The sequence below is a fragment of the Oncorhynchus kisutch genome, linkage group LG7, assembly GCF_002021735.2.
Source record: "Oncorhynchus kisutch isolate 150728-3 linkage group LG7, Okis_V2, whole genome shotgun sequence".
In the NCBI taxonomy this organism is placed as follows: domain Eukaryota; kingdom Metazoa; phylum Chordata; class Actinopteri; order Salmoniformes; family Salmonidae; genus Oncorhynchus; species Oncorhynchus kisutch.
This window is the reverse complement of record NC_034180.2, coordinates 13,195,602-13,208,252: the sequence shown is the minus strand read 5'-3', so window position 1 is coordinate 13,208,252 and position 12,651 is coordinate 13,195,602. Positions and strand designations below refer to the sequence as shown.

Below are 12,651 nucleotides of genomic sequence, written 5' to 3'. Positions count from 1 at the left end.
TCCACAGATAGATGACACAAATATTTCACTGGATGTATAAATTTGAGACATCCGGTTGGCGTTTCCTCTCACTACCATATTTGGTAGTGAGAGGAAACCCAATAGCCGGCAATGGGAGAAGATTGAGCTAAATGGATTTTGGCTGACATTCTGCTGATTTTCTCATAAATTAAACATTTGATCTCCATACAGTTTTCTGTTTCCAAAACTATAATCTATAACAATCAGAGTTAGTTAATCTCATACAGATGTTACTTTAATAAGAGAATACAGATCCTGGAAAATAAGCTGTCAATATCACAACAAAAAAACAGGCAAATGCAAAGTAGGCATGCTGCAAGACTAAAAGCCACCAAAACCAAGTACGTCATCATCTTATAGATTGGAAAAACAAAAATGGAGGACATAATTGACAAAAACCTTAACAGTCTCTGGCAAAAACTGGCATTGCATAAGGACTAAGAGTCCTCTTACTTAGATCTAGTACCTTTGATTGCATCATGGAAGGCCATGTCGAGCGCGCCTACCCCCTCATACAAAAAATGATAAGGAAATGCACCATGTGTAGAATGCGAGCACAGCTTAGAAAAATACATGGTGAAGTTAACGAACCAAAAACCATAGCACAACGAAAACAGAAGGGTTTCACTGGATAGTACTTTTCTTTTGGTGCCTGCAATCTCAACGCTGTGCGTTACAGGGAAGACATCTTCCTCCCTCATGTGGTACCCTTCCTGCAGGTGTAACGGATGTGAAACGGCTAGCTAGTCAGCGGTGGTGTGCGCTAAATAGCGTTTCAATCGGTGACGTCACTTGCTCTGAGACCTTGAAGTAGTTGTTCCCCTTGCTCTGCAAGGGCCGCGGCTTTTGTGGAGCGATGGGTAACGATGCTTCGAGGGTGACTGTTGTTGATGTGTGCAGAGGGTCCCTGGTTCGCGCCCGGGTATGGGCGAGGGAACGGTCTAAGGTTATACTGTTACACAGGCTCATCCTGACATGGCCCTCCAGCATGTCAATGCCACCAGCCATACTGCTCATTCTTTGCGTGATTTCCTGCAAGACAGGAATGTCAGTGTTCTGCCATGGCCAGCGAAGAGCCCGGATCTTAATCCCATTGAGCACGTCTGGGACCTGTTGGATTGGAGGGTGAGGGCTAGGGCTATTCCCCCCAGAAATATCCGGGAACTTGCAGGTGCCTTGGTGGAAGAGTAGGGTAACATCTCACAGCAAGAACTGGCAAATCTGGTGCAGTCCATGAGGAGGAGATGCACTGCAGTACTTAATGCAGCTGGTGGCCACACCAGATACTGACTGTTACTTTTGATTCCCCCTTTGTTCAGGGACACATTATTCTACTTCTGTTAGTCACATGTCTGTAGAACTTGTTCAGTTTATGTCTCAGTTGTTGAATCGTATGTTCATACAAATATTTACACATGTTAAGTTTGCTGAAATTAAACGCAGCTGACAGTGAGAGGATATTTATTTTTTGCTGAGTTTTATATACACTACCATTCAAAACTTTGGTGTCACTTAGAAATGTCCTTGTTTTTGAAAGAAAACCATTTTTTTGTCCATTAAAACTACATAAAATTGATCAGAAATAAGGTTTAGACATTGTTAATGTTGAAAAGGACTATTGTAGCTGGAAACGGCAGATGTTTTATGGAATATCTACATAGGCGTACACAGGCCCATTATCAGCAACCATCACTCCTGTGTTCCAATAGCACGTTGTGTTAGCTAATCCAAGTTTATCATTTTAAAAGGCTAATTGATCATTTGAAAACCCTTTTGCAAATATGTTAGCACAGCTGAATCTGTTGTCCTGATTAAAAAAGCAATAAAACTGTCCTTCTTTAGATTAGTTGAGCATCTGGAGCATCAGCATTTGTGGGTTCGATTACAGGCTCAAAATGGCCAGAAACAAAGCGCTTTTTTCTGAAACTCGTCAGTCTATTCTTGTTCTGAGAAATGAAGGCTATTCCATGCAAGAAATTTCCAAAAAACTGAAGATCTCGTACAACGCTGTGTACTACTCCCTTCACAGAACAGCTCAAACCAGAATACAAAGAGGAGTGGGAGGCCCCGGTGCACAATTGAGCAAGAGAACATTAGAGTACATTAGAGTGTCTAGTTTGAGAAACAGACGCCGCACAAGTCCTCAACTGGAAGTACCATTAAATAGTACCCACATTTCCACAAACTTCAGTGTTACCTTTCAAATGGTACCAAGAATATGCATATCCTTGCTACAGGCATAGATTTGGGTATGTCATTTTAGGCAAAAATTGAAAAAAGGATCTGTCCCTTTTTTTCAATTTGTGGAATTTGTGGAAATGTGAAAGGAATACAGGAGAATATAACACAATAGATCTGGTAAAAGATCATACAAAGAACAAAAACCTTTTTTTTTGTTTTTTTGTATCATCATCTTTGAAATGCAAGAGAAAGACCATAATGTATTATTCCAGCCCAGGTGCAATTTAGATGTTTGCCAGTAGATGGCAGGTTAATGGATAGAGGGCAGGTCGGGGAGAAATGACCCCTTTCTCCACAATAAGAGCAGAGGCCCAGATTCCTCCTTCTCCTACGCCTTGGGCAAATGTGCAGAGCCCACCTCCATCGGCTCTGGCCACGTAGCAGGTGTAGCCATGGGCTCCGGATTTCACGCAGGTTTTCGACAGGACCGCAGGAGGTTGTCCAAACAAATCACCACGCTGATGAGCTGGTCGAGTGACAGGTTGTCATCACGGCAGGCTTTCTCCATCTGTACCTCCTCCCACAGTCCGCTGCGGAACACGGTAACCAGAGCTGACTCGTTTCATCCGGTGGAGGCCTCGATCGTCCAGAACTCCAAAGTGAACTCCGAGGCGGTCCTTGATCCCTGGTCCTATCATCCCTCCACAGGTTGATCAAACACCGAGCAGAAGAGGAGGGTGAAGCGCTCGTAGGACTTGACCTCGGGTCCGCCTGTTTCCCAGACCGCAGCACCCCAGTCCAGGGCCCGTCTGGTCAGTGCCGAGATGGCAACCCTGTCTCTCTTGGAGGCAGCCTCGGCGTAGCTAGTGAGGTACAGGTCACAGTGCAGAAAGAAGCCCTTGCATCTCGCTGGTGCGCCGTCAAAGGGACAGGGGTATTCCGCGGACCGGCTCAGAAGGGATGGAGGCTGGTAGTGGTGTGGGGACTGGTGCCGGAACCGGTGCTGGAGACTGGAGGGACTGCACATTCTCCTCCAAACGCAGAATGGTTGCCAGCACACTGTCCATGGCACTGCCGAGTCTGGAGAGACAGTCACTCTTGATGCTGGACTGTCTCTACGATGGTCGACAGCTCAGTCTTTCCTGCTGTCTTCATTTAGTAGGTTGGTTATTCTGTCACGCTGTAAAATGATAGGAGACAAGCGCAGGAATACGTAATAAGGGTTTTTATTTTCTCCACCCAAACAAAAGAGCAAGGTGTAAACCTCTCAATAATACACGGTACGAGACCCGTAAAACAAGTGCACAATAACATGTAGCATGGACGCCGATACAACAGCACAGGTGCTCACAAGACCAACGGACATGCTAACAATAACAGACAAGGACAATGGGAACAGAGGGCACATATATACACATACTAATCCGTGACAACACCATAGAGACAAACTCAGTCAAGCCCCTACACCTCTCCCTCATGTTATCAAAGCTAGAGGGAAAGGAGGCGGGTGTCAAGATTTTAAATATACCCTATGAGTAACAGGAGCTGTTGTGCTCCCACATGCATAATTTGGCCGTGTTTCGAGAGCATCAAAACCGTGATGTATCATGGGTAAATTGTGACTGACTGATCTACAAATAATAATGAGTTGTTAGTTCTGATGTAAGGTGATTTGTAGATCAGTCAGTCGGCAGTTGCATGCACTGGCGGCTGCCTTCCTTTTGCTTTCCCCCTTCACAGAACTGACCAGACAGTATAGGTGAAACCAAAGCAATATGGTGGAAACTAGGTGGTGCTATTGCATAACACCCACCTAGCTGTATCAAGGTTGTGATGACAAGTGAACGAGAGCAGAGGGGAGTGGGCATAGTTTGGAATGGAATGAGGCCTGTTTCTAACCCCATGCCCCTCAGTTTGATGTCAAGTTAGAGGCACCAGGGGGACAGTCGTTCCTTGTTACAAGGCTGTGCCTGTGCCTCATCTGCATATCCTGTTTACTTTCATTTATTGTGGTGTCATGACGTAACCTGGGGGGAGGATCATAGCCCCCCCCCCTCTCTCGCCACAGTTTTGTGACTTTACGACAGGTCATAAATACCTGGTAGAAACTGCCATGCAAGTATTTAGGGAGAGCGACAACAAAGACCTTATTTTGTTAAAAACTCCTATATCCTCAAAATGGGAGAACTAAACAATATTTATATTTTTGAGAATGTGGGAATGGTCCGTGGACACTTAAGGGACAGTTATGACAAGTGTGTTTCATTTGGTGATCTCATGGAGGACAGGAAACACACATAACTGTATCACTTAAAGTGTACATTTCCCAGCTGTCAGGTTTACATCTAAATATTGTGAAACGTATGTGATTAAAAATTAAACTATTTGTGAAAAGATGTAATGTGATGTTAACCTTCTAAATGAGAGTATGGGTTTTCATATAAAGTTAACCAAATCAATGGCCACGCCCACATGAGCATAGACATTAAATCGGCGTCATGGAACCTCCCTTTTCTACTCCAGAGTATGAGATCCCCCGTGACCAAATTTACATTTCATGCCAAAGAGACCCATGGTAAGCCGGGTTTCTCGATTGGTTAAGAACTCAGAAAAAGCTGGGACATCGTCCCCACGTTGGAATGGCTACAATTCTATAAGCCACGGAGACCATACAGCTGTAGTTTTGGCTACACGGCTGGAAATGGTTCAACTCTGAGACTATTGATCACTAAGAGCAAGGAGTCTGCAGATAGAAATGACGTAAATCTAGAGTGAGAAAACAACAACCGCTGAAGCATCTATTCTGTGACAACATTTCCGAATGGTACTCTGAAGTAACTATTCTAACCACCAACAATCATGAAAGACATTGTGACTTCTGAGAAAGTTAACTAGAGACTCTGATGAACTCTACAAGACGATCGAGTGTTTAACGGAGAGACAACAATGACATACAGGCGTAAATATGTACATTGCAATTTATTCTCGAATGAGCGGCCGTTCATGTGCAAAGGATTAGCATTCAATGAATATAATTTGTGTGTCGTGAATCCATTTTGTCTTTCCCCACCCCTTTCCTTTGTTTATCAAGCCGTCATATTGGCTTAGCCCACTAGGGACTTTTCTATCATTGTTAGTAACCAATATCTACTGTTTGTTTGTTCTGTAATTCTGTGTGATTATTTAGTTAGTTAGTAAATAAATAATTAAGCCAATTTGTATATCGCTGATTCATGATTTTCGCTAGGGTTTGTGTAGATATCCAAGGGTTTGCGCCGTTCAGTAACGCGAATTGAGGTAATAATAATAATTCATTCATAGAACACTAATTGATCAGATATTAACAAATTATAACTTTGTAATCTCAGCGTTTTCTGTGGCGCCCCGACTTCCTAATTAATCAATGTTTACATGATTAGTTTAATGTAATAATTAAACCTAGAGAACTGATTTGATATAAATAAGTCTTCACATTTAATGATAGTCACAGACACGACAGTGGTTTCGGAAAGAAAAATAAGAGGTGTGTGTGTGTGTGTGTTCACAAATTCTTAACAGGGCATTCTTAGCATCTTTTTATGAGCACTACATAAATGCCTCAGAAATCTTGTTTTGGAAAACAGCTGAGGGATGGGGCTGTAGAAATGCAGCCACTCTCAATTCCATAGACAGAGCTATGGATGCAAGCATCGACCATCCTGAGATCCAAATGATAGTTTCATCCTTTTTTTAAAAGTTAAACCATGCTTGATTGCAATTAGGCCTACATTGTTTACAAACAATGGTGTAAAACAAGCTTACATAATAGGGTAGACAGTTAAACTAAAATCATGAGACATTTATAAGCTGTATTCTTCAAGAATCAATGGCTATATAACATGAATTAAAAAGCATCATTAATGTCTTATTTCTCCATTAGGCCTACTGATTCATTACTGACCTCTGGGCACCAGTCAATGATTGAAAAGTCAGAGGAAGACAGATCAACAAAGGAGCTACAACAGTAAAGCATCCATTCAGAAATCGTGCCAGTGAATATCAGTGTTTTATATTTGAATAATGGTTATTCTGCAGAAATGTGTGTTTGATGTCCACTGTCCCAGATAATGGTTTTTGTATTTCGGGTGAAGACGTTTGAATACCACTGTTGTACAAATTGTGAATTTTTTTCAGCAAGTTTATCACCAAGTTAATATACAGTCAGGTCGATCACAAAGTCCATACATACTGTATAAGATGAGAAAAACATTGTTGACGCATTGGATTTGGGTGAGTCTCAGTCCTTGCAGTGAGTTCCACGACAGAACCTATCGGACAACCTTCCTGGTTCTCTCTATTAAGAGTTTGCAGCTGTTGGAAATCGTGGGTGGAGCATTGATAACATTCAGCTGTCAAAAAATATTTTAAGTCCAATGTATTTGCAGCTACCACATAAGGCCGGTTTGGTTTGGGGCCAACTGATCTATTTCATGCTCCTTTTCCAATCAATCATAATGTCTGAAAATAAGAGCAGAAAGATATTGACCTATTCGGGAGTGGTATTTATCAAGCAGCATGTAGCTGTTTCGGCTTCTAGTAGCCTAGCAATTATGTTAATTTGTTAGAGACATTGATGCTATGCATTTCTGATTTAAATCAGCTACCTTGCCCATGAATTAACAAATGCACATCTTCCCTTTCTTTAGAAAATCTTTCCTTCCGAAATGTATTTATTTATTTATTAGGTATTTATTTAGAAAGTATAGAACGAAAGAAAGAAAGATCTGGATAGAAGTTTTCGCTGTTTTCTAGGAAAATTAGCTGTTGTTCTAGGAAAGGTGACGCACATTCCATGTCCTTAACTGCATTTCGGAAGCTACAGTAGCTGATGCGACAATTCTCTTGAAAATACGAGGCAGCGGGCGTTGAACCACTTTAACATACTTCTAAAATAGTTTTTTAATTAGGAGTTAAATTAGGACCTAATATTTTTCCAAAAGAGTACTATGCAGTCATCGAGTGCCTGTGCTGTGCGGCACTGAGGTTTAGTCCCGTGCACGGCTGATAAAAATAGGCGTCTTCCATTCCGTTATCTTTTATTTCCTATTTGTTACATATGCAAGTGTTTAAGGCAACACTATAGAGTTTGATTTTTACGTTTTAGTATCTAATAGACTGCATGGACGCATCAAATATTTACTAGAAAATACGTAACACGTTGTGCGTAAGTAAGTCGCTGTGCGTAATTTATTGTAATTTGGCACAAGAGAGATCCTGTTCACGCGCATTCCATGAGGGTCGTTAAATCCACATAGTCATTCGTCTCTCTCTCTCTCTCTCTCTCTCTCTCTCTCACTCACTCACTCTCTCTCTCTCTCTCTCTCTCTCTCTCTCTCTCTCAACCGCGCAATTGATTGTGCACCGCTACGTTATCAAAGAGAGTAGCATCAAGTAGATTAGCATGTAGACCTAAAATCGCACTCTGTGACGAAGGTTTAACCCCAGCCTTTGCCAATGTAGCTGACATGTCATCCGAAATGTCACTCGAGCGTTAAACAGACAACTGTCGTCGAGTGAAGCGGTGAAGAGCAACAACTCCATGTGCTGATTACGGACGTCGGAATATACAACAGAGAGTGCACTGGGGATTTCGAGGGCGACTAGACTGACCCACTCTCACTCTTCCTCCCTCATTCCAGTCTCTCCCTCGCGCAAAGTTTCCCGTCCTGTGACAGGATAACATCGCTAACAAAGAGCATTTCTGGCAGTAAGAAACCGCACAAATGGAGGCAGTTGAGAAAACTCTCACTTACCGAGACGACACCGGACCTTATAGAAAGCTGCTCCCTGGAAATGAAGACAAAAACCAGTGCAACACTAAGGCAAAAAGTGACGAATCCAATTATGTAGATTTGGATGATTTACTTGATATGAATTCAGAGTGCACAAAAACTGTTAAAGTGACTTTCACCGGTGACGGTAACCAGCTTGCAGTTTTCAAATGCAATAGTGATACGTCCGGAGAGAGGAGCCCCGGGGTTCGCGAGATTGATGACAATGTGGATCAAATCTATGAGGAAACATCGAAGGACAGGTGGGCAGATAGGCCTGTCTCGGAAGATCCCCCCATGGACACTTATTTGACAGAATTTAACAGCAATGTGGACTTGGGGAATGACAATACGACAGAACCCCAGAGCGAAATTGTGCCTCGTGATTATAATGTCCCTAGCGAGTGTGAGGAGTTACAATACACAGACATGTATTTGAACAGTAAAACCGAATCGGACGACGGTGAGAGCGTAGTATTGTCAGACCATTGTGTGCCTGATACGGTGATAGACGAATCGCACTACATTACAACGCACGAAATCCAACTGACAGAGCTTGACCATGATGTTGATTATGATTTTGGACGGGGAAACTGTTGGGATATTGAGGACGATAATCTGGTTTATTCATTTGTGGATTATGCCTCTTTTGAAAGCGATGAAACAACGGAGGAAACTTTGATAGGCCTAGTGGATGGTAGGAGCCAGGCGAAAGTAAAAAGCAGCAAGGCGCAATGTAATGTGCACCAACGTGTTTCTGGTTGTGCAGTTGTCAGCACTGAGAGTGAGTTTTGTGACTCTGACAAATGCCCCAGCTCAGATGAAAGCATTTGTAAAAAACAAAACAGTAGTGGGAATTCGGCGGGGAAAATTCACCTGTCAATCAAGACGTCATCAAGAGCAATAAACGACTCTAACAATATCATTGAGAATGAAAACATTTGTTATAATACCAAGCACATGGGAAACAGGAGTCACTTCTTTTTTACAAGCACTGACGCCAGAGCTGAAGCCTTGTGCGATAGATCCCAATATTTTATCCCAGCCCCGGGACGTCAACACTTTGCAACTAAATTAAGAGGGAAAGATGTTAACGAATATTCCAGCGGTGCGTCAAGTTCGATTAGTGAACTGGACGACGCTGATAAAGAAGTGCGTAATTTAACCGCCAAATCATTTAGGAGTTTAGCATGTCCCTATTTCGATGCTATAAATTTGAGCACTTCAAGTGAGTCTTCAATGTCAGAAAATGGGCTTGGCTTAAACAAGTGGTCAGCTTTCGTTGACCTTAAATATGGTAATATGTCACATGGCAGAGAGCAAAATCTAATCGCCCATAAGAGTGCAACTGCAACTTTTGAAATGAGCAAGAACGCAGACTATAAGAGCATACATGGTATTGCCTTAAGCAATAAGAAAGTACCCCAAACCAAGATGTTTTCTTTGAATACAAAAAGATCTAGTCCACAACATTCATCTTCCTCTACCCAAAACGTAGAGTTTACAGGCCCATTTGAACCAGGCAGTGAGGTTATCACTTTGACAAAGACATTGAATTTTCGCTGTAATGTTGAAGCTGGGTCACCTGAACCCGGGAAGTCTCCCAAATATTCAGAAAATGTGTCAGGAGCACGTTCCATAGATGAATTTACCGGCACCTTGCCAGCCAAGCCAGGATATGAAGAGAGCTACCAACACAGTGACGCGGGTGATAGCATGGAAGGCACACATAAGAATGCAAGTTTCGCATCAAGTCTCTTAAAAAATGTCATTTCCAAAAAAATGCTATTTGAACAGGAGCGTAAGATGGAGAGGGACACGCATCCCACGCACTCCCCATGCTTTCAATGCAAGGATCAAGATGGGATAAGGGAGAGGGATACAGAGAGAGGCGTGCATAGTCAATCCACAAAATCGGGTTCGGGATACACAAGCAATTCTTCGGATGAACAAGGTGGATGGGCGACAGTAGACGCACAGGGCGACAGTAGACCTAATTCTTGTGACCCCAAGGAAGAGCGTACAAGAACATTAGCAAGCTTTCAGCCCATAAATGAGGCACGATTAGATTCTCAAAGGGATGCATGCGAGCCCACAAGAGGATCCCTGAGCCATAGCCAAAACAGCGCATTCAAATCATGGAGGGATGGTGAGCCAGAGCCCCAAGATGAACATGAAATTCGTACCGTTTTAGATGGGACACACTCCATAACAGATAACACGGAGGAAAGGGAGTTAGACACCAGGTCTGTAAGTAGCAAGCTAACTAAATTGTCACACTTGTTTGTTCCAAGTTCCCATCGTCTCCCTAAAGATACGGAATTGAAAGAACAGGTGTCAGACAGTACTTTCCTCGGTGCGCAAAAAGAGCAACAGGGGGACCTAGAGAGAAAGTTTAGACCTGACAACAATGCAGGAATCGTGAAAGGGTCAAAGGCACCCGAGATAAAAATACGCCTGAGGAGCGTAAAAGAAAACAAATGCAATCCGCTAAATATTGACAACTTGTTAACCCCTAATATAAGTTATCCAATAAAGTCAGCAGGTGACTCCAAATGTCAGGTGCTGCCAGCGTCAGACAGAGTGCCACACTTTACGGTTAGGAATATAAGAGACAATAAGTGCAAGTTTCAGACGCCAATTCATCAGGTAAGAGACGTACGTAAATTGGTCAAGAGTTCATATCGTTTAGTCTCAGTGGATAACAGCGAGAGTAAAGGCGCAGTCGCCCCTGCAACTGCCTCATTACGCGAAGATAATAAAGCTTCTAAGAAACTACCCGGTAAAAAATCGCCTCCCTCTTCAATTGTAATAAAATGTCAGTCTGTAAATACAAATAGCAGTACTAAACAAGGTGTGCTTGTAACCGAGGCTCCAAAGCAGAGACAAATTGAGAACGATAGGTCATCCCCCAAACCATCTCCAGACTGTGCCAAAAATGAACCCACGTCGCTGCACAGGGCGACGGGCAGACCTCCAATTGGCTTCGCTAAACACCCCAGCACAGATCAGTCCGAGGCTAAACAGAAGCAGGAAAAAATGGTCGAGGCAGGTGAACGCAAACCGGAGTCGAAAATACCAAAACAGGTGGCGCTAGAGAAACTAAAGGCGGCCGTTAAAACAATGGAACAGCTTTATGTATTTGACAGAAATGAATGGAAGCGCAAGAGCCAGGCTCCCTGGCCTATTACAGACAGTCATGTTCTGTCACTCATTGCTAAAGAGGAGCATGGTGTCCCGGAGGAGCTAGGTTCAGCAGGTGACAGAGAGAGGCTTATTACAGAGACAAACACAGACAGGTTACCAGAAACATGCAACATTCAAGAAGAGAAAGGTTGTCTAAGAATAATCCATGTCCCATTCACAAAGAACACATTTAAAACACAGTCACAACAAAGTAAAATGTTTAGCAACAAAAGTGTGTTTCATTTGGGGAACAGCATTAAGACAGCTGTCAGTAGCAGCAGCTTTGCTAGTAGGAATGGGCCACAACCCTGTTCTCCATCACATGCAACCTCTATGGTGAAAAGCATTAGCACTAAGACCCCGAAAGCTCCACTCTCATTGAAAATATGCCCCCCAAAACGAGCGCTGGTGGACAGGGGAAGGTTCAAAAGCAGCTCCACCACAGAGACAACACCACAGCCCATCAAATCTTACAACCCAGACTCTGAAAACTACTTAACAATACCTATAGATGGCCGGTGTGTCGGTCAAGTGAAACTGCCCATTCAAGAGCAGATATTCCCAAGTAGCCCTGCTGCCTGTCAACCTGGCATCACCGACACCAAGAGATCCGAGCATAATTCTATCCAGTCTCTCAAACGGTCCCCTGTTGTCATGGAGACGCGGCCCTCGGATACCCCCACCATCCCCACTACCGCCACCATCTACCACCACTCTCTACCAGTGGTCAAGCAAGGAGCCCCCCAGCCGCAGGTGTTCTGCTTCTCCCCGTCCATTGCCCCCTTGCCCACAACCCCTTCGGGGGGAGACCCCTTCCAGCCTACCCAGAGGAAGATGCTCTTTGATCCCACCACCGGACAGTACTACCTGGTGGACACTCCGAGTGAGCCAGTCACCCGGCGTCTCTTCGACCCTGAGACGGGCCAGTATGTGGACGTGCCCATGCCTATGCCTATGCCACAGCTGCAGCCAGTGACCCCCATGTCGGTGTCCCCCCTGGCGCTGAACACGGGAGGGGTGTACTCACCCAACTACATGATCTACCCAGGGTTCCTCTCACCCATGCTTCCTGCACAGACGGTGATGACACCCCAGGTCGCATCCTACGTGGCATCCCAATTGGAGGACGAGAGCGGGAATACTGCTCACAGGAAATACACCCTGGTGCGTGGGGGGGGGCAGGAGGGTAACATGACAGGGGCAGAGAGCCCCTACTACAGTGCTACTGGAGGGTCAGTGCCAGCATCAGTGCCCGTCACCTTGGGCCACCACGTCACCACCCGGGGGAGTGCGGCCTTGTCAGAAGGGAAACCACCAGTCATCAGCATCACGTCCCAGCAACGTCCGAGAATCATTGCACCACCCTCCTTCGATGGGACGACCATGAGCTTTGTGGTGGAGCATCGGTAACCACCAAGGGAATATACACAGTGAGTCACCTTGAGTGTTTCCT

At 44.2% G+C, this 12,651-nt stretch overlaps 1 protein-coding gene across 2 annotated transcripts in view; it reads left to right on the top strand.

The window, feature by feature from the left end:
- Positions 1–7,590: 7,590 nt before the first annotated feature.
- Positions 7,591–12,651, top strand: part of LOC109894204 (uncharacterized protein C4orf54-like) — a 28,359-nt gene continuing 23,298 nt past the window's right edge. For both annotated transcript variants that reach the window (XR_002255853.2, XM_020487496.2), the window contains exon 1: positions 7,591–12,628. Coding sequence is in view for 1 of the 2 variants with exons in the window: in XM_020487496.2 (XP_020343085.1) it covers positions 7,965–12,608 (4,644 nt within the window). In the remaining variant the exon portion in view is untranslated. The remainder of the gene's footprint in view (positions 12,629–12,651) is intronic.